The 21,852-nt window shown below is 39.7% G+C and overlaps 1 protein-coding gene across 6 annotated transcripts in view; it reads left to right on the forward strand.

The window, feature by feature from the left end:
- BDP1 (B double prime 1, subunit of RNA polymerase III transcription initiation factor IIIB) overlaps positions 1-21,852 on the forward strand; it is a 114,838-nt gene that overhangs the window by 83,967 nt on the left and 9,019 nt on the right. For 3 of the 6 annotated variants that reach the window (XR_013418373.1, XM_015140253.3, XM_015140254.3), the window contains exons 27-36: positions 4,661-4,697; positions 5,180-5,272; positions 7,688-7,916; positions 8,340-8,500; positions 10,536-10,686; positions 10,904-11,084; positions 14,496-14,562; positions 15,257-15,443; positions 17,209-17,413; positions 19,262-19,301. Coding sequence is in view for 4 of the 6 variants with exons in the window: in XM_015140253.3 (XP_014995739.3) it covers positions 4,661-4,697; positions 5,180-5,272; positions 7,688-7,916; positions 8,340-8,500; positions 10,536-10,686; positions 10,904-11,084; positions 14,496-14,562; positions 15,257-15,443; positions 17,209-17,413; positions 19,262-19,301 (1,351 nt within the window). In the remaining 2 variants the exon portion in view is untranslated. The remainder of the gene's footprint in view (positions 1-4,660; positions 4,698-5,179; positions 5,273-7,687; positions 7,917-8,339; positions 8,501-10,535; positions 10,687-10,903; positions 11,085-14,495; positions 14,563-15,256; positions 15,444-17,208; positions 17,414-19,261; positions 19,302-21,852) is intronic. The other 3 variants (XR_013418374.1, XM_002804409.4, XM_015140255.3) reach the window with 2 other exon arrangements.

Here is a 21,852-nt window from a genome sequence, read left to right on the forward strand (position 1 = left end):
TTTTTATTAGAAATGGGGTTTCACTATATTAGCCATACTGGTTCCCTGGCCTCAAGTGATTTGCCTGCTTTAGCCTTCCAAAGTACTCATGAGTGAGCCACCACACCTGGCTGATTTAGATCTTTTACTTTCAACAATGTTTTGTAGTTTTTAGCATATAAAGTTTGCACTTCTTTGTTAAATTTATTTCCAAGTATGTTATTTTTGTCACTATTGTGAATGGGATTGTTTTCTTTGTTTTTTTTTGGAGACGGAGTTTCCCTCTTATTGCCCAGGCTGGAGTGCAGTGGTGCCATCTTGGCTCTCCACAACCTCTGCCTCCCTGGTTCAAGTGATTCTCCTGCCTCAGCCTCCCGACTAGCTGAGATTACAGGCATATGCCACCACACCCTGCTAATTTTGTATTTTTAGTAGAGATGGGGTTTCTCCATGTTGGTCAGGCTAGTCTCAAAGTCCTGATCTCAGGTGATCCACCCACCCCGGCCTCCCAAAGTGCTGGGATTACAGGCATAAGCTGCTGTGCCCAGCCTGGGATTGTTTTCTTAATTTCATTTTTGGATTGTTCGTTGAAAGTGTGTAGAAATAAAAATGATTTTTGTATATTAGCTTTATATCCTGCAACAACTTTGGTAGATTCCTTAGGATTTTCTATATGTCAAATCATGTCATCTGCAAATAAAGATAGTTTTACCTCGTTCTGTATTAGTTTCCTAGGATCACTATAACAAAGTACAGATGCTCCTCAACTTATGAGGAGATTACATCCTGATAAATCTATCATAAAATAACTATATATATATATATATATATATATACATATATATATATATATTTTTTTTAAAGACAGAGTCTCACTCTGTTGCCCAGGCTGGAGTGCAGTGGTGCCATCTCGGAGACTCGCTACACCCTCCGCCTCCCAGTTTCAAGTGATTCTCCTGCCTCAGCCTCCAGAGTAGCTGGGATTACAAGTGCCCGCCACCACACCCAGCTAATTTTTGTATTTTTAGTAGAGATGAGGTTTTACCATGTTGGTCAGGCTGGTCTCGAACTTCTGACCTCAGGTGATCTTCCCACCTTGGCCTCCCAAAATGCTGAGATTACAGGTGTGAACCACCGTGCCCAGCCTAAAATAAAAAATTTTAAGTCGGGTACTCTTTGAACTACCAAGTTGGTAGCTTTTACCCACAAAAAGTTCTCCAGGCACTTACAGAGATAAGAAAAACAAAACAAAACAAAACAGATTTATTCTCTCACAGCTTTAGAGTCTAGAAGTCTAAAATCAAGGTGTCACCAGTGTTGGTTCCTTCTGGAGGCTCTGAGAAAGAACCATCCCATGCCTTTCTCCTGCCTTCTGGTGGTAGCCAGCAGTCCTTATCATTTCTCAGCATGCAGCAGCATACTTCCACCTTCTGCCTCTATTACCACATGGCATTTTCCCTTTCTGTATGTGTATCCTGTCATCTTATAAGGAAAGGACACCAGTAATAATGGATTAGGACCAACTCTGATCTAGTATGACCTCATCTAAATTTGATTGTATCTACAAATACCGTATTTTTAAATAATGTCGTGTTCACATTATTTGGGATTAAGACTTTGACGTATCTTTCTAGGGGACACAATTCAACCTTTGATACTTTCTTACCTGAATGCCTTTTATTTCTTTTTCTTGCCTAATTGCCCTGGCTGGAACCTATAGTTCAATGTTTAATAGAAGCGAGAGTGGGCATTTTGGTCTTATTCCTGATCTTAGGGGGCAAGTATCCAGTCTTTCATCATTTATTTTTTCATAATTGAGATTTTGTTGGTTGTGTTAAGGATCAGTACACAATTCTTCACATTTATACTGAAAATCTAAAAAGCCATGTATTGTAATTATTTTTAAAAGTTACTCCAGTGACTTTCCAGCTTAAAATTTGGAGGAAAGTTTTCATTAAAAGGCTATCAAGTGCTAGTATCCTTACATATTGATAAACTGTTACATACTTCCACAATTTGCAATTAAATAGCATATATACTACATACTTAAATTTTCAGTCTTTCACAGCACATTAACGAAGTTATTAGGAAAACAGGACTACCACAACCAAAGATTTATAGAGTGCACACAATTCTGATAGGGATTCCAAATTACTGGGATTACAGCCATGACCAAGGAATGGTTTTCTTTAGGAAGCAATTCTACTAAAAAACAACATGGGCCCAGGCGCGATGGCTCATGCCTGTAATCCTAGTAATTTGGAAGGTGGGAGGATCGCATGGTAGTTCAAGGTCAGTCTGGGCAACAGAGGGAGACCCTGTCTCTACAAATACGTTTTTTAAAAGTTGGCTAGGCATGTTGGCATGCACCTCTGGTCCCGGCTACTCTGGAGGCTGAGGCAGGAGGATCGCCTAGGCCCAGGAGGGTGAGGTTGCAGTGAGCTGTCATTGCCACCACTGCACCCCAGTCTGGGCATCAGAGCAAGACTCTGTCTCAAACAAAACAGAACCAGGTTGGGCGCATTGACTCACGCCTATAATCGCAGCACTTTGGGAGGCTGAGGTGGGCAGATCACGAGATCAGGAGTTTGAGACCAGCCTGGGCAACATGGTGAAACCCCATCTCTACTAAAAATACAAAAAATCAGCCGGGCATGGTGGCGCACGCCTGTAATCCCAGCTACTTGGGAGGCTGAGGCAGGAGAATCGCTTGAACCCAGGAGGTGAAGGTTGCAGTGAGTGGAGATTGCGCCATTGCACTCTAGCCTAGGCAACAGAGCAAGACTCTGTCTCAAAAACAAAACAAACTAGCAAACTAAAGAACCAGAACCAAACCATGGGAATAAAAGTAACTAAAAAATTTCAAGACATCAGATGCAGGACTGTGACTCCATATTAATAGTTAATATAGTGGAAGGGTAAGCTGATACCTAAGACAGTCAAAGCCTCCCATAATTCAATATTCCACACTGTTTTCTGGTTGTACCAAAAAATAAACAACTGGCAAATGATTTTTACCCTTAAAAGCATTTACACTTAAAAAATGGGATGTGGTGGGATTCCTTTCTTCTTAAAAATGTTTCTAGAGTTACTAAAAAACTTGCATTTATGAAATAGTTGATAAAAATATTCCTCTGGAATGTACAAGAAGGGAGACAAGGACTATTGGTAAGACATGGTATATGATATTAATCAGACTTGGCTTTTTCTCTCCGGCTTCATCAGAGGCTGGACTTTCCTTGGTTTTTGTTTCTCTGTTTTCTGTAGGTAAATGTGATTTCTTGCTTAGCCACTTTGGTCTGTTTTCCCTTTGTTCCCCTTTTTTCTCTTGTTTGCACTTTTTTGTTTGGAGATTTATCCTTTCCTGCTGCCTTTTTTGGCTTTGTTTCCACTTATGCAGGAGCGGGTTTAGCTGACAGTCATACCAATCTCATGTTGGGCTCTTTCCTTCACTGCTCTTCTGCTGAGCTGATCTTTCTCTTGGGCATCTTGCGGCCGGGAGTGTGCGTGTTGGTGCCTGTGAGCCGCACCATGCTGAGAGCCTTCTCAAAGCTGGGCTGCCTGGCTGCTACCACTTCTCCTATCCTGTCTTATCATTAAGTGTAATGTTACTATGGGTTTTTCATAAATGTCCTTTACCAGGCTAAAGATGTTACTTTCTATTCCTAGTTTGTTGAATGTTTCTTTCATTAAAGGGTGTTGGAATTTGTCATGCTTTTTCCGCATTTATGGAGATGATCATGTGAATTTTGTTTTTTATTGTATTGATTTTTGGATGTTAAACCAACCTCGCTTCCCCAGGAAATATTCTAGGGTCATAATGTCTAATTTTTATACATTGTTGGATTTGGCTTGCTAGTATTTTATTGGTGATTTTTGTGTCCATATTCATAATAAATATTGGTCTGTACTTTTCTTGTGATGTCAGGAGCTGAAGTCCTACTCCCCTAGGGAAAAATGCTCTCCAGGTGGGACCTTGGGGACCGGGGGCCTTGTATTTTTGGGTGCAGCAGTTTGAGGTGGAGTCTCTGCCATGCTGAGCTGGGAGGAAGGAGAGAGAGAGCAGTTTTGGTTCACATAGACTCTCACCTTTGTTAGCAAATTTTCAGATTTTCTTGAACAGATATTTCTTCGTTTGCTTTTTGTCGCTAGGATCATTTTCAGAGGCTGTTAAATGTTTTGTTTTTAAAATCGGTTTCACTGAGGAGTGGGTCAGTGAAGCTTCTCAAGCTGTCGCTCTGGACATTGGTTCTGTAACTTCTTAATTTATTAAAATGCGTTTAAGTTTTAAGCTACGTAGGATTATAAAAATTTTGCAATACCCTTCAGGCCTTGGTTTCCATTGGTAAAAATTGGCAGCAGATATGACTAGAGTTGAAGGATTATGAAAATGAAGAAGTAAAGTAAGAATGGTAGACATACATAACAATATGATAAGAGTTAAAATTTGCACATAATACAATATAAAGATAAAATCAGGAGCAAGAGACACAAAAATTTTGCCTTTAAATTATTTCTGTTCTTGCTGGTGAAATTTTGTGAATAATTATAAATTAAGACAAACCAGTTTATGCTATTGTAACTCAAAGTATGGAAAGACCTCTAAAAATGTAGTGCGTGTTGAGAAACAGAACATGTTTGGAGAAATATTTAAGATATTACTTATTTTTTTCATTTTTAGGAAATGACCACAGGTGAACATATCCAAGATGAACCAGGTAACTGTTATCAAGGAAACTGCTAAGACTACCTTGATTAACACTAGTACAATCATTTAATAGTGGGGATAATAAATGAATCAGTTTGCTGGAGAGTTTAACAAAAAGATTCAGCTATTGAATGTGTTATCTCTGTGAGAAATGTGGATTCTTAGAATGTTATTTTAGAAGGTGAATTAAAAGTTAAATGTTTAAGAAATATTTGAGCGTTTCCTCTGGATCTGTACAAATGGGAGAGCATTTTCCTTGAAGATATTATTTAATGGGAGGGAGGCATGGTCAGTGAGTCAAAACCAACAGTGATGATTTATTTATCTGTAACATATAACCTGAACAAAAGACTACCCTATTAAGGGATTAATGGTTCAGAGGATATTGGAATCTGCTACTAGGAGATAAACACCTCAATTAAAAATATTTTTTAAGTGAACAGATTTCCAGATTCATTCTTTTGTTTTAATGTTGATCTATTTCCTCACAAGGTACCAGTGATGGAAGCACTGAAGCTGCAATAACTTTACTTACAATGGGAGATCTAGTATTGCAATCAGAGATCAGTACTGAACAGGGTGATGGTAAGAATGAAAGCTAAGTCCTACCAAAAATAGAAACTTTTAAAACCTAACTTTTAAGAAATTATACCCACATTTGGCCGGGCGCGGTGGCTCAAGCCTGTAATCCCAGCACTTTGGGAGGCCGAGACGGGCGGATCATGAGGTCAGGAGATCGAGACCATCCTGGCTAACACAGTGAAACCCCGTCTCTACTAAAAATACAAAAACTTAGCCGGGCGAGGTGGCAGGCGCCTGTAGTCCCAGCTACTCGGGAGGCTGAGGTAGGAGAATGGCGTGAACCCGGGAGGCGGAGCTTGCAGTGAGCTGAGATCCGGCCACTGCACTCCAGCCTGGGTGACAGAGTGAGACTCCGTCTCAAAAAAAAAAAAAAAAAAAAAAGAAATTATACCCACATTTGAGTAATAACCCTTTTACATTTGAAGTTGTCTCCATTTTGTTGTTCTTCCATAAAATGTGATATGTATATATTGATCTATCCACTATTTGACTACTGTTTAGGTATAGTGACAGCCAATTCAAGATCGTACACTTGGTTTATTAAGAATAATTTGTATTCAAGCCGGGCATGGTGGCTCACACCTGTAATCCCAGCACTTTGGGAGGCCAAGGCGGGTGGATCAGGAGGTCAGGAGATCAAGACCATCCTGGCTAACACTGTGAAACCCCATCTCTACTAAAAATACAAAAAATTAGCCGGTCATGGTGGCGGACGCCTATAGTCCCAGCTACTTGGGAGGCTGAGGCAGGAGAATGGCGTGAACCTGGAACCTGGGAGGTGGAGCTTGCAGTGAGCCGAGATTGCACCACTGCACTCCAGCCTGGGCAACAGAGCGAGACTGTGTCTCAAAAAATAAACAAACAAATAAATAAATAAAAAGAATAATTCATATTCATGGAATAGTTGCTGTAGTGAATACTGCCATTACCATCATGAATGTCATTGGTTAACTGAGCTCATTGATCACTGATCACTTTATACATGTGTCTTTAGCCAAGGAGTTGCTGCTTGGGATGGTATTCACAATTAGATGACAAATACGGTACAAAGAGACAATAGCACTCATTGAAATAATTTAGTTTAAACTGTTCTCAGTTTGGACAGAGCCAAAAGATTTATCAACCAAGATTTTTAATTTATTAGACGGAAATCACAGGTGATAAATCTTTACTATCTAACTATCTTTTAAGTGCATGAAATGAGTAATTATACTATTCCTGGTAATTATTTTGCTTGGTTATGAGTACTCTACCGTTCATTTTATTTACTTATTTATTTGAGACGGAGTTTGATTATGAGTAGCCTACCATTCATCTTTATTTATTTATTTATTTGAAGCAGAGTCTCACTTTTGTCACCCAGGCTGGAGTGCAATGGCGCAATCTCGGCTCGCTGCAACCTCTGCTGCCCAGGTTCAAGCAACTCTCCTGCCTCAGCCTCTCGAGTAGTTGGGATTACAGGCACCTGCCACCATGCCCAGCTAATTTTTGTGTTTTTAGTGGAGTTGGGGTTTCACTTGGCCAGGCTAGTCTCGAACTCCAGACCTCAGGTGATCCATCTGCCTTGGCCTCCCAAAGTGCTGGGATTACAGGCATGAGCCACTGCGCTAGCCTCCATTCATTTTAAGTAATAGACTTTTGGGCCGGATGCGGCAGCTCAAGCCTATAGTCCCAGCACTTTGGGAGGCCAAGGCTGGTGAATGCTTGACTTCAGGAGTGGAACTCTGTCTCTATAAAAAATACAAAAAATTAGACAGGCATGGTGGTGTACGCCTGTAGTGCTAGCTGCTTGGGAAGCTGAGGTGAGAGGATCGCTTGAGCTCAGGAGGTCAAGACTGCAGTGAGCTGAGATCGTGCCACTGCACTCCAGCCTGGGTGACAAAGTGAGACCCTGTCTCCAAAGTAGATAGGTAAAAACGTATTAGACTTTTAGGCTTGGAACCATATATTTATCAGGAAAGTCTCTGGTTTGTGTTCTGTATAGGGCTCCTTTCTTAGTGGCAGAGTATTGCAGTAGAGCCTGTCAGAAACATATAGAACATAAAGTACCCATAGAACATAAAGGTTTTAAAAATCTTAAATGCTGGCAGTGCCGTCTATCTTGAAATCCATCTGAGATTATATAATTACTCAAAATAACAAAAGGACTCATTTTTACTAATAATTGCATAAAATTTCAGTCTATAAGGATTATTAAGCTCACAATAGGTCAAATCCCTGGCATGAAATAGGGAGATCATAAATTTAAATTTATAGCCAACAAGAGCAAACTTTATTTATTTTTAAAATCTTTTTCTATTGCTGCCACACAAATGAAGCAAACTTTAATAATACAGAATTTTACAGTTACTAAATGTTGAAGAATTTATTTTGAGCATCTAATTTGGTCCATTTTAATTTTTTTTTTTTTTTCTTCAGTAGGGGTATGTATACTTCCTCATGTACATTCAAAGGATAAAAGCCATATTCCTTTTAGCCTAGATAATGTAAATCACAAAATTGTTCATGAATGTCAGGAGCTTTCTTCACCTGTCATTACTACATCTCCTGCATCATTTGAAGAAAACAAGATTGTATTGGAGGAGCAAAGTTCCAGAGAAGAAATAAGTTTAATGGAGAAAGTAAAGGAGAAAGCTACACCAACCAGGTTTATTTTAGTATTCAATTAATAAATATTACTAAAACCACCATCAAATTAGTTAATAGCTTTGAGTAATGCTTGTAAATGTAAAGTAGGCAATGCTAATTTCTTACCCTTTAAAGATGGACTGATTTTGATTTTAGGTTAATGGTTTGCATATTTAAATTATAGTAGTAAATGTTATATATCTTTGAAACTTTAATGAAATAGGTTTATGTAAATGTCTCTGTTTTACAAATACAGACTGAATTCTCATCTTAAGACCTCTAGTAAAGTTACTACTTTGTAATTTTGGTATGAAGAAATGAACACTTGTAGACAATGTGGCACCTAACAGGTCGTTCACTCTATCAGTGCTAGACAGACTGTATTAATGTGAGAGAGTAAGATCTAACGTGATTCATAAATTTCTCTATCTTCTGTTTTTAGGAATACAATTTCTAAAGTGACCAGTAATTTGAGAATAAGAAGTAGACTTGCCAAGCCTAAGCCAAATCTTGAGAAGACTTTGGGGACCAACAGGTTTGATGATCATCAGGAAATTTCCAGTTTGTGTGTAACCAAAGGGGAAGAAATGGAAACTCAAAGAGGTAAATTTTATTCTCTTAATATGTTGCAAAATCATTTTGGCACAAGAAATTACATTAACATTTCAAAGAAATATTTGGTCATTAAATTGTTTTAACTTACAATAAAATAGTTTCAAATTAAAAAGTAAGATGAGCTATAAAATAAATATCCATAAATCTACCAGTTGGTTTTAGTAATTAGTACCAGTTTGCTATATTTGTTTGATCAATTTTTTGTCTTTTTATTCTCTCTCTCTCTCTCATAGTTGACCCTTTAACTAGGGGCACTGACCTCCCCAAACAGTCAGAAATTTGTGTATAGGCTGGGTGCAGTGGCTTACACCTGTAGTTCCAGCATTTTGGGAGGCTTGAGCCCAGGAGTTGGAGGCCAGCCTGGACAACACAGTGAGACCCTGTCTCTTATGAATTGAAAACACACACACATATATATATATATATATATATATATATATTCGTGTATAACTTTTGTCTCCCCAAAAACTTACCTACTAATGACTTACTGTTGACCAGAAGCCTGATTGATAAGATAGTCAATTAACACATATTTTGTATTTTAGATGTGTTATATACTGTATTCTTATGATAAAATAGGCTGGAGAAAACTTTTTAAAAAAGATTTCTTTTTCTGTTTTTTCAACTGATGTCCTTGAGCCATAGAGAAATGAAAATGTTATTAAGAAAGTCAGGCTGGGGCTGGGCACAGTGGCTCACACCTGTAATCCCAGCACTTTGGGAGGCCAGGGCAGGCGGTTCACTTGACACCAGATGGGGCTGGGCAACAAGGCAGAACCCCATCTCTACAAAAGTACAAAAATTAGCCAGGCATGGTGGTGCATGCTTGTAGTCCTAGCTACTCAGGAGGCTGAGGTGGGAGTATCACCTGAGCCCCGGGGAGGTTGAGGTTGCAGTGAACTGTGATCATGCCAGTGTACTCCGGCCTGGGCAGCAGAGTGAGACTCCATATCAAATAAAGAAAAAAGAAAGTCAGGCTAGGCACGGTGGTGGTGCACACCTGAAATGCTAGCCCTTTGGGAGGCAGAGGCAGGAAGATCACGTGAGCGCAGGAGTTTTGAGACCAGCTTGGGCAATATAGGGAGACCTTGTATCTACAAAATAATTTTAAGAAGTTAGCCAGACGTGGTGGCACACACCTGTGGTCCCAGCTACTCATAGGTTTGAGCTTGCAAGATCAGGTCTGCTGTAAATTGTGATATTGCCACTGCACTCTAGCCTGGGCGACAGAGCAAGACCCTGTCTTAAAGAAAAATAAAAGGAAGAAAATTATAAGGAAGAGAAAAAACATTTTCAGTACTGCATTGTATTTATCAGTACCAAAAGTTTATGTCAGCTGTTTACAAGATGAAACATCTGTCTAAAATGGTGGGCAACCCCAACTACAGGTGTCAATCTGTAATACATACCAAGCAATTCAGCTTTTTCTTGTAATGTTAGGACTTTCCTCTGCTTCTTGGGAGTGCTTCCAGCATCATTAATGGCACTTTGTATGGGTCCCATGGTGTTATTCACAGTATTGCACTAAACATGATGAAAAATACAGGAGAACCATGAGAGGTCACCTTTTCTAAAACCTCTGCCGACATGCAGGATCAAATTACCTCTTCTATGTAGAAATCTCTTTTTCCCCCATTTGTGATGCTATTCTTTGCAGTGCAGCTCCTTCCTGAAGACTTCCTCTAAAGTGGAACTAGCCAAACCTCCGCGTACCCACCTCTAAGTCTCTTTTGTATGTTGAGTGTCTAATTATTGATGCTAGTACTATAAAGTGAGGATACAATTATCGTGGCAGCCAGGAGTGAACTATTTGCAGAACATGATTTATTAATCATCTGTTTTACTGTTCAAAAATCTATTAGCCAGGACTTTCTGCCGTGTGTGTAAGCCTGATTTGTGGAATGAGAGAAGTTTGGAAGAGTCACAGTATAGGGATCTTCCTTTTAAGAGGGTATATGTTTCTAATAGAGGGATTTTAGCTGTATTATTTTGGTCTGTATCGTAAGTCTGCTTTTTGTTTAAGAAACAGAGAAAAGTGCTTCCAAAGCAACAGAATTGGAAAATAAAAACGTCGGACCAGTTACAACAGCAGAGAATAAGGATCAGAGCAAATTGGCATGTGTACATGGTATCAAAGGGACCAGTATTTCTCCAGAAGTAAACCTAACTGAAAGGTAAAAGAGGGAAGGGATTCTGAGATTCAGTTTATATTGTTTCAGCGATAGCCTTAAGTTGTGACTCTAAGAATTTGAAAAAGAAGTTCTGTTGCATTAAATATATTTTAAAAGTTTGAAAACCATTGAATCAGATGATCTTTTACACACGTAGCTCTAAAAATAATTCCATGATGTGCCCAATTTCAAATGATATGCATTCTTAACTCTCTTTCAGAAATGAAAATCAAGAAGAGAGCTCTCAGGAGGTTCACATGTTGTCAGTTGCTCCAGTTGCTTCCTCTGAGAGAGGGCCCTGCACACTTGGTTTGGATAGGGGTCTTGGTGAAAATTCTGTTGAAAAGGCCCAGATAAAAGACTCTAAAGGAGACAGTGTGCTTATACTTCCTGTGCCAGAGGTAAAAGAATGTACAATATAATAAGGGATAGCAAGGTGTTTCCCTCCATTAAAAAAAATAAATAAATGAAAAGGTATAATTTACATACAATACACTTCACCTCTTATGTTCGTTTTTCTTTATTTCTTTTTTTTGAGACAGTCTTGGTCTGTTGCCCAGGCTGGAGTGCAGTGGTATGATCTCAGCTCACTGCAGCCTCTGCCTCCCAGGTTCAACAGATTCTTCTGCCTCAGCCTGCCAAGTAGCTGGGACTACAGGCATGTGTCACCACAGCTAGCTAGGTTTTGTATTTTTAGTAGAGACGGGGTTCGCCATATTGGCCAGGCTGGTCTTGAACTCCTGGCTTCAAGTGATCTGCCTGCGTTGGCCTCCAAAAGTGTTGGGATTACAGGCATGAGCCACTGCACCTGGCTAACTTCACCCTTTTTAGTGTACAGTTCTTCAGGTTTTTATAACTATGCAGTCATATAACCAATACATGAACAGTTCCATTAAAAAGTTCCCCAATTGAGAGAAGCCTTGGACTTGAAGAACATGTATACATTATCCAGTTAAAGGGAAAGGAACATGTGTGTGTAAAGAACAGGTGTGGACCAGGTGCAGTGGCTCAAACCTGTAATGCCATTTAAAAAAAAAAAAAAAAAACCCAGGCATGGTGGCATTTGCCTGTAGTCCCAGCTACTCAGGAGGCTGAAGTGGGAGGATTACTTCAGCCTGGGAGGTAGAGGCTGCAGTGAGCTGTGGTCGCCATGCACTCCAGTCTGGGAGACAGAGTGAGACCCTGTCTCCAAGAACAAACAAGTATGAAATAGCATGTAAGTAGTATGAGTGGAATATTAATGAAGAAAGTGATTAGAGATGAACTTAGAAAGGTAACCTGCAGACAGACCATAAAAGGATTTTTATGACTTGATAAGGAGTTTGGTTACATTTGAAGTTACGAGATTCCTCACCCCACCCTGACTTTTTAATTTTTGCTTTTTATTTTGAAATAATTTTAAACTTAGAGAAAAGTTACAAAAATCTTACAAAGAATTATCCCATACACTTCATTTTGATTCATCAATAGTTAATACTTTGCCTCATTTGTTTTTTTACTCTGCCTTGCTCTCCATCTGTATAGATAAATACTTGGCTGGGTGGAGTAGCTCATGCCTGTAATCCCAGTATTTTGGGAGGCTGAGGCAGGCAGATCACCTGAGGTCAGGAGTTCAAGAACGGCTTGGCAAACAAGGTGAAACCCCATCATTACAAAAATTAGCCAGGCGTGGTGGCATGTACCTGTAATCCCAGCTAGTTGGGAGGCTGAGGTGTGAGAATTGCTTGAACTCAGGAGACGGAGGTTGCAGTGACCAAAGATTGCACCATTGTACTCCAGCCTGGGCAACAGAACAAGACTCTGTCTCAAAAAAAAAAACCAAAAAAACTGAATCATTTGAAAGTAACTTGAGTCCATAAATACCTCATCTTGTATCTAATAAGGACAAGGAAGTTCTCTTACAGAGAAAGGACAGTACTGTTGTCACACTCAATATTACTACACTATGTAACATTGTCTCAGTGATATGTAATATACAGTTTCCATTCCAGTTTCCCTAGTTGTCCCAATCCTGTCCATTATAGCTTTTTTCTTTTTTAAACAGAGTCTTACTCTGTCAGCCAGGCTGGAGTGCAGTGGCACGATCTCGGCTCACTGCAACCTCCGCCTCCCAGGTTGAAATGATTCTTGTGCTTCAGCCTCCCGAGTAGCTGGGATTAAAGATGTGCGCCACCACACCTGACTAATTTTTTTGCATAATATTTTTAGAAGAGATGGGGTTTTGCTGTGTTGGCCAGGCTGGTCTTGAGCTCCTGGCCTCAAATGATTTGCCTACCTCAGCCTCCCAAAGTGCTGGGATTACAAGTGTGAGCCACCGCGCCTGGCCAGCTTTTTTTTTCTTTTTCTTAAATTCAAGATCCAATCAGGGCTCTCACATTACATTTGATTATCCTTTCTCCTTATTTTCCTTTAATCTAGAGTATTTTTCTTGTCTTTTTGTTCACAAAAGAAAAAGCAAGAAAAGTTTAGAACAGTCTAGGCTGGCCTACAATCTGGATTTCTTTTTTTTAATTGCTTCCTCATTACTAGATTCAACTTACATATTTTAGGGCAAGATTATTATATAGGTAATGACATGTTCTTCCTTTTATATCACATCGGGAGACACATGATGTCAGTTTGTCCCATTATTGGTGATGCTGACTGATCACTTGGCTAGAATGATACCTGCCAGATTTCTTCATTATAGTGGCATCTTTTCCATTCTGTATTAGTAATTTGTCAAATGGGACCAACGCAGCAAGCTGTCACCCTGTAGTTTTAATATCCATTGATGATTCTTGCCTTAATGAATTATTGACATTGTTGGTTGCAAAATGAGAGTTTTAAGATTTTAAGCAGGCCGGGCGCAATGGCTCACACCTGTAATCCCAGCACTTTGGGAGGCCAAGGCAGGCGGATCACAAGGTCAAGAAATCGAGATCATGCTGGCCAACATGGTGAAACCCCGTCTGTACTAAGAATACAAAAATTAGCTGGGCATGGTGGCATGCACCTGTAGTCCCAGCTACTCGGGAGGCTGATTGTTTGGACCCAGGACGGGGAGGGGCGGAGGCTGCAGTGAGCTGAGATTGCGCCACTGCACTCCAGCCTGGCGACAGAGCAAGACTGTCTCAAAAAAATAATAATAAAATAAAATAAAAGATTTTAAGCAGTAGAAACCCAGCATAGTGTCTTACACCTATAATCCCCGCACTTTTGGGAGGCTGAGGTGGGCGGATCACTTGAGCCCAGGAGTTTGGGACCAGCCTGGGCAACATGGCAAAACCCCATCTCTACCCCCAAAAAATTTTAAAAAAATTAGCCAGGTGTGGTGGCATGCATCTGTACTCCCAACTACTCAGGAGGTTGAGGTGGGAGGATCGCTTGAGCCCAGGAGGTGGAGGTTGTAGTGAGCTAAGAGATTTTAAGCAGTAGAGAATTACAGTCAGGATTGCATTTTAGAAAAACCATGTTTGCAGTTTTTTGGAAAACATTGGAGGGAACCATACTGGATTCAGGGAAAGCAGTTTGCCTCCATTCACATGTCACCTGCTAATAGTACAAAGGCTGGTGTGATGGGAGTAGAGAAAAAGTTGTGGGGTTTGGGTCTCCCTATTCTGTCACTTCAAAAATCATTTCATAAAATGCACATATTTAACAATGTAGTCAGGATTCTTTGTATTAATATTTAAATAAATCAAAAGTTTATTGAAACAGCCTAAAGCTTCAAACACTTGAAAAGTATATATGGTTAGATGTTGTTGAGTTAATCTCTTCACTATATCATATTGACTTGGCCAACCTCACTCTTTCATTTTAATTTTTTATAGCAGTATACACCAACAAGTATTCCAGAAGTCCAACAAGAGAATATAATCAATCCTCAAGACCTAACAGGTATGATAATATGCTTCAGTGACATGTCATAGAACCTAATTGTATGATTTTTACCCCTTCTTTAACTATGGAAAAACACAAAACAGTTTTATTTTAGTCTATGCTGGCCTTAAATTTAAAAAGTTTTATAGAAACACCTTGAAGCATTTTGCATATCAGTTTTGTTTTTCAGAGTCATAAATCTTTTCCATAGTATATCACCTTTATCCTTTATGAAATTACTTCTTGGGCCGGGCATGGTGGCTCACTCCTGTAATCCCAGCACTTTGGGAGGCTGAGGTGGGCAGATCACTTGAGGCCAGGAGTTCAAGACCAGCCTGGCCAACATGGCAAAACACCGTCTCTACTAAAAGTACAAAGCTAGGCAGGCATGGTGGCACACACCTGTAATCCCAGCTACTTGGGAGGCTGAGGCACGAGAATCATTTGAACACAGGAGGCGGAGGTTGCAGTGAGCCGAGATTGTGCCACTGTATTTTAGCCTGGGCGACACAGTGAGACTCTGTCTCCCCCCCCAAAAAAAAAAGGAGGGAACTTACTTCCTCAGGCTGGGGGGTCGTGGCGGGGAGCATTTATTTATTTAATCTTGGTGATAAGTTGTCCTGAAACTGTCTTTTTAGAAATGAAATAAATTAATGATATTCTGTTATTTCATAGTTGAGCTTTTTTATTACTAACTTTTAAACTTTAATAGTGAATCTAGTTGCTAATGTACCTCAAGATGGAGAAGATGAACAAGCCTTTATTTTAACTCTGGTGGAAATTCCAACCAATGCAGTAGAAGAATTTACTGATGCCACTGCACAGTTCATGCCAAACACTTTACTGCCAGCTCCCATATTGGTCAAATCAGTGAATACTGAAGAAAGAGGTGACATGAGGTAATGAATGAGCAAAACTGTTTTCGCTAGGAGGAAAAGTGATTTATGAATTAAGTAGTATTGATTGAACAAACCATTCACCAATATTAGTTGTTATTGTTGTGGAAATCTTATTTATCTTGTTGTGGAAATCTTATTTATCATTTATGTGGTAAGTTAGAGAAGAAATGTAATGTGGTAGATTTTATATCTGATAAAGATGCCACTTAAATGTTTCATGTATTAGTTTGGTATGAAACTTGTTTATTAAGTTATTTTGAAAGCTAAAAATATTAACAGTCTAGATCATAAAATGATACCTGTTAAAAGTGCGGTTACTTTGTATAGACACACACGTATGAAACTGTGAAATATACATTCACAGAAAGTTGTGAAAATAGTACAGTGGTAATAAATACAGATTTTTTCTTAAGAGACAGGGACTTGCTTTGGTGCCTAGGCTAGAGTGCCAGGCTAAAGTGTAGTGGTGCCATCATAGTTCACTGCAGCCTGGAACTCCTGGGCTCAAGAGATCCTCCTGGCTGGATGTAGTGGCTTGCGCCTTTAATCTCAGTTCCTTGGGAGGCCGAGGTGGGAAGATCACCTGAGGTCAGGAGTTGAAGACCAGCCTGGTCAACATGGCAAAACTCCATCACTACTACAAATATAAAAATTAGCTGGGCATGGTGGCATACGCCTGTAATCCCAGCTACTCAGGAGGCGGAGGCAGGAGAACCACTTGAACCCAGGAAGTGGAGGTTGCAGTGAGCTGAGATTGCACCACTGCACTCTAGCCTGGGTGATAGAGTGAGAAAAAAGAAAAAAAGATCCTCCTGCCCCAGCCTTTCAAGTAGCTTCTCAGCTACAGGTGCGCACCACAGTGCTTGGCTAATTTAAACATTTTTTTTTTTTTTTTCCAGAGGTGGAGTCTTGCTCTGGTACCCAGGCTTGTCTCGAATTCCTGGCCTCATGCATTCCTCCCACTTTGGCCTCCCAAAGTGCTGAGATTACAGGCATGAGCCACTGTGTCCAGCTATTCCTGATACTCTTATTTTTTTTTATTTTTATTTTTTGATACTCTTAATTCTTTATTTTGGAAGTAAGTTGTATCTTAACCACCATTAATTAAGATAATTGTCCATAGTGTAGCATTAGAAATTGAAGACTTTTATATTTTTATTTTTGGAGACAAGAGTCTTGCTCTGTCACCCAGGTGGAGTGCAGTGGTGTGATCTCAGCTCACTGTAACCTCCGCCTCCTGAGTTCAAGTAATTCTCGTGCCTAAGTCTCCCAAGTAGCCGGGACTATAGGTGTGTGCCACCACACCTGGCTAATTTTTTGTGTTTTTAGTAGAGATGAGGTTTCGCCATGTTGACCAGGCTGGTCTTAAACTCCTGACCTCAGGTAATACACCTGCCTTGGCCTCCCAAAGTGTTGGGATTACAGGCGTGAGCCGCTGCGCCTGGACTAGAAGGGACATTTTAGGTTAAACGTTTAACTTTACAATCAGGGAAAATACTATTAAATATTCAGATTTAATTCAATATTATGGAATTTAAGTTATAAGCCTTTAAGTATGAATGGAGCTCAAAACTATTAATAGCATTTTTGTGGCCATGGCCATGTATCTCTTTGTTAGTTTGGAGTTTTTTGGTTTTATTGGAATTTTCATTGGAATACCTCAGCCTTTAACCTTGTTATTGAAAGGATTTCTAGGATCATTAAAAAAAAAAGTATTAAATAACTTCTAATTCAGTGATTTAATATGTATTTCTTTTCTATGCAGTATTTGTTTACCAGCAACTTCAGTTGGTCAGGATGCCGTGGGTTTATCTATTTCTGGAAGAGATAATTCTAAAAAGCCTCCTGATAATTTGGATCTTATATCTAGGAAGAGATTTAAATGCAGGCTTGATGAAAATGACCACATTCCTCCTGCCAAAAAATGTTTGCTCACTTTAAGAGATGATTGTCAAGAATATACCTCTGAGGTAAGGTAGAATCATTAAGTAAGATGGCCATATTGCAACAGATCTGTTTCTATTTTTCCCTTTATTCTCTTTAAACTTTTAGATATGTATAAAGTTAGTTCTGACATTTATCATCATAAGTTATTCAAGTAAAACTGGTTTTGGATTATCACTTTTAACCAGTGATAAATGAAAATTGATGGAGAGTAATCAAGAAACGTATTCCCAGCTCTGTATTGGTGGCTAAAAATAAGACCAAAAGCATTATATATGTCTGGATCTTGGCTCTACCACCTAGTAGTTGAAACACCTTAGGCAAGATACTTCACCTGTCTCTCTGATCAGGTTTCCTAATGCGTAAAATGGTAATACTAGTATCATCATCATCATGCTTAAAGCTACCCATTACTTTTAGGAGTAAAACCATAGTGTTTAGTGCCCCGTATTGTCTTGCTGATTTTCGTCTCTAGTCTCATTTTATGCCAGCTTCTGCCTCACTTTCTGGCCACATTGGCCATCTTTCAATTCCTTAAATGTCCCAGGACACTTCATTTGATGTACCTTGTGTGTGCAACATTCCCTTGAAAAACATACAAACTTCTTTAGTTCAGTCATCGCTGCCTCAGGGAAGTCCGGCCAGACCATGCAAATTCAATCACCAACCTCTATGTTGTAGGTTTCCTAGTACCCTCTTATTTTTGTACTCACCTAGTATGCCTCATAATTTATAACTACACTATGGAAAAGACCATTTAAAATCTGTGTTCTCAGAGAGAAAGTTAAAGACCAATAGTTCTTGATTAATAGTTGACAAAGAGCAAATGTACTTTTATATATTTGGTGAGTCAAAAAATGGCATATCCCAGAATTGTTTTATTTTCTCTTGTTATGAGTAAGATTGAACATCTTTTCATATGCTTAGGAGCCATGTATATTTCCTTTTCTATGAACTGACTTTTCCTTTACCCATTTTTCAATTAGATTATTGATCTTTTTCTTATAGAACTGGCAGAACTCTGTTATATATGTCTGTGGTAATGAGGTGCAAATCTTTTTTCCCAGTTCGTCATTTGTCTCTTGACTCTGCTTTCTTTGTTGTTGTTTTCTCATGCAGAACTTTTGAATTAACTTTTTATATGAACATTTCCAGACATATTAAAAGATAGACTGGGTATAATATGTCCCCATGTGCCAGTCATCCAGTTTTGATAATTTATCAGCATTCCATGCAGACATTATTTTGTTTTGTTTTAAAAATATCCTTAATGACATGGATAAAAGACCATAGTACTTTACTAAGTACAAAACTAGGTCACCAGACGATGATATGCCATTTTAAAAATGATAGTTATACAGTGGTGTGAATATGCAAAGAATGCAAAGATGATCTGACATTATGAAATCTAATACAAACCAATAGATCTGAGGAGAAAAATCATCTCTATTTACAGAAAAGGTACCCAATAATATTCATTCCTGGAAAAAACTTATAAAATGGAATAGATATTTTCTTAACACTATAAAATATAACTATTGCAATCTAAAAGCTAGCATCCCACGTAATAAACAATGGAAGTTTGTGATGTAGTAGTCTTTTGATGTGCTGCTTGTACTATTTCTTTGATACTTTTGCACTGATATTGAAACTGATTATAAAAGGCATTTAGCAGCTTTTTCTCTTCCAGTGGGCTCTGGAACACTTTAAAATAGTAGCAATATTTTTGCCATAAATGTTTAGTAGACTTCCTGTAAGAGCTTTTTGGGAGATAACATGGTTTCTTTACTTAAAGAAAAAAAGGAAATAAAATTAACTTCAGTTTTACTTGATAAATAGATTTCTAAATTTTTTTGTAAATTTTCTTAAAACAGGTGCACTCAAAGGAATTAACAAATGTTTTTGAGGAAACAGGTGAGATACATTTTAACATGATTGCATTTTGCTAAATACTCCTGATTATTTGGGATATACCTTGTTCAAATATGAGATTGAAACTGAATATTACTTTTCTGTAAGAGTAATACTTGTATTATTAGCACTTCTTTCCTGCAAAGGCCTTGGATTTGGCAGTTTGGTAGGCAAAAGAAGCTCTTTTCATCCTGTCATCAGTTGAAGACTATGTGGCTACAAGTATTTTCTATATAAGCTCAATAACTACATTTTAGGAGTTAGCTGATTGTAAGGGCTTTCCCCACCCCCCCACCGCGAGACAGGATCTCACTCTGTCACCCAGGCTGAAGTGCAGCGACACAATCACAGCTTACTGCAGCCTCCACCTCTCAGGCTCAAGCAATCCTCCCACCTCAGCCTCCTAACTAGCTGGGACTACAGGCATGTGCTACTATGCCCAGCTAATTTTTTTTTTTTTTTTTGAGATGGAGTCTTGCTCTGTTGCCCAGGCTGGAGTGCAGTGGCGTGATCTCGGCTCACTGCAACCTCCACCTCCCGGGTTTATGCCATTCTCCCGCCTCAGCCTCCCTAGTAGCTGGGACTACAGGCGCCCCCACCACGCCAGGCTAATTTTTTGTATTTTTAGTAGAGACAGGGTTTCACCATATTAGCCAGGATGGTCTCAATCTCCTGACCTCCTGATCTGCCCGCCTCGGAATTTTTGTATTTTTTATAGAGACAGAGTTTCGCCATGTTGCCCAGCCTGGTCTTGAATGTACTTTTGTAGAGAGAGGGTTTTGCCATGTTGCCCATGCTGGTCTTGAACTCCTGGCCTCAAGCAGTCTGCCTGCCCCAGCCTCCCAAAGTGCTGGGATCATAAGCATTAGCCACCACCTGTGGCCTATAATGGCATTCATAATAGGTTCTTTACCCGGAAAATTAGTTTTGTTCTAGAGATCTTTTCAGGCTTAAGCCACCTACGGAAGCTGAAAAGATCTTAGAGTCTTCTATTTTTATAGGAATCTAAAATTTCTGTGGGACATTAAACCACTTAGGGTCTATTTCCCTCATGACTAAAGGCGCTAGTCACATTTATCCTGTGTTTTGTACAACTCTTTATTTTTCATTTCTTTTATGACATCATTTCTCTTTTCTCTCAAACTTAGGCTTATCATTCATACATATAGCCACTGCTTTACCATGACAATGGCACTCAAGAATAAAAATGTTGCTGATGGCATCTTACAAGAGTTAGAGTTACAAGATGGAAGGGTTTGATAACCTATGATGGTTCTGGTTCTTTAAAAACACTTAATAATGGGCCAGGCGCAGGGGCTCATGCCTGTAATCCCAGCACTTTGGGAGGCTGAGGTGGGTGGATAACCTGAGGTCAGGAATTCAAGACCAGCCTGGCCAACATGGCGAAACCCCATCTCTACTAAAAATACAAAAAATTAGCCAGGCCTGGTGGTGGGCGTCTGTAATCCTAGCTACTTGGGAGGCTGAGGCAGGAAATTGCTTGAACCTGGGAGATGGAGGTTGCGGCAAGCCAAGATCATGCCACTGCACTCCAGCCTGGGTGACAGAGCAAAACTCTGTCTCAAAAAACAAACAAAAAATACTTGACTGAGGGTGGTGGCTCACGCCTGTAATCCCAGCACTTTGGGAGGCCAAGGCAGGTGGATGATCTGAGGTCAGGAGTTGGAGACCAGCCTGGCCAACATGGCAAAACCTCCTCTCTGCTAAAAATGCAAAAATTAGCTGGGCGTGGTGGCAGGCACCTGTAATCCCAGCTACTGGGCAGGCTGAGGCAGGAGAATCACTTGAACCTGGGAGGCAGAGGTTGCGGTGAGCTGAGATTACACCATTGCACTCCAGCCTGGGCCACAAGAGCGAAACTCTGTCTCAGAAACAAAACAAAACCAAAAAACCCACACATTTAATGGGCTGAGCGTAGCGAGCGTAGTGGCTCACACCTGTAATCCCAGCACTTTGGGAGGCCAAGGTGAGTGGGTCACTTGAGGTCAGAAGTTCGGGAGCAGCCTGGACAACATGGTGAAACACTGTCTCTACTAAAAATACAAACATTAGTTAGACGTGGTGGTGCATGCCTGTAATCCCAGCTACTCAGGAGGCTAAGGCGAGAGAATTGCTTGAACCCGGGAGGCAGAGGTTGCAGTGAACCGAGATCATGCCACTGCACTCCAGCCTGGGTGACAGAGCAAGACTCTGTTTCAAAAAAACAAAAACAAAAAAACTCTTATAATGTTAATACGGTCTTAGACTTAATTGTCCCAACTTTGACTGTGATACTGTAATATGGTTACAGTTTACAGCCTCTAGAGATGTTCTAAGATTGCTCCCATCCATCTGCTCTCCAATAAAAGCATTAAGCAAACTACAATACAGTGAAGTGTTAGTGAATTTGTTATATGCTGTCTTTAATTAGGTTGTTTCTTTTAGCAGGTGTACTTATCAACCTCATTCTCCCTTCACAGAGCTAAAGCGCTCTCTTTGAGAACAAGGCCTTAGCTATACTGAGGGAAAACAGGTTTTTTTATTGAGTAAGAAA

The sequence above is a fragment of the Macaca mulatta genome, chromosome 6, assembly GCF_049350105.2.
Source record: "Macaca mulatta isolate MMU2019108-1 chromosome 6, T2T-MMU8v2.0, whole genome shotgun sequence".
Classification (NCBI taxonomy): domain Eukaryota; kingdom Metazoa; phylum Chordata; class Mammalia; order Primates; family Cercopithecidae; genus Macaca; species Macaca mulatta.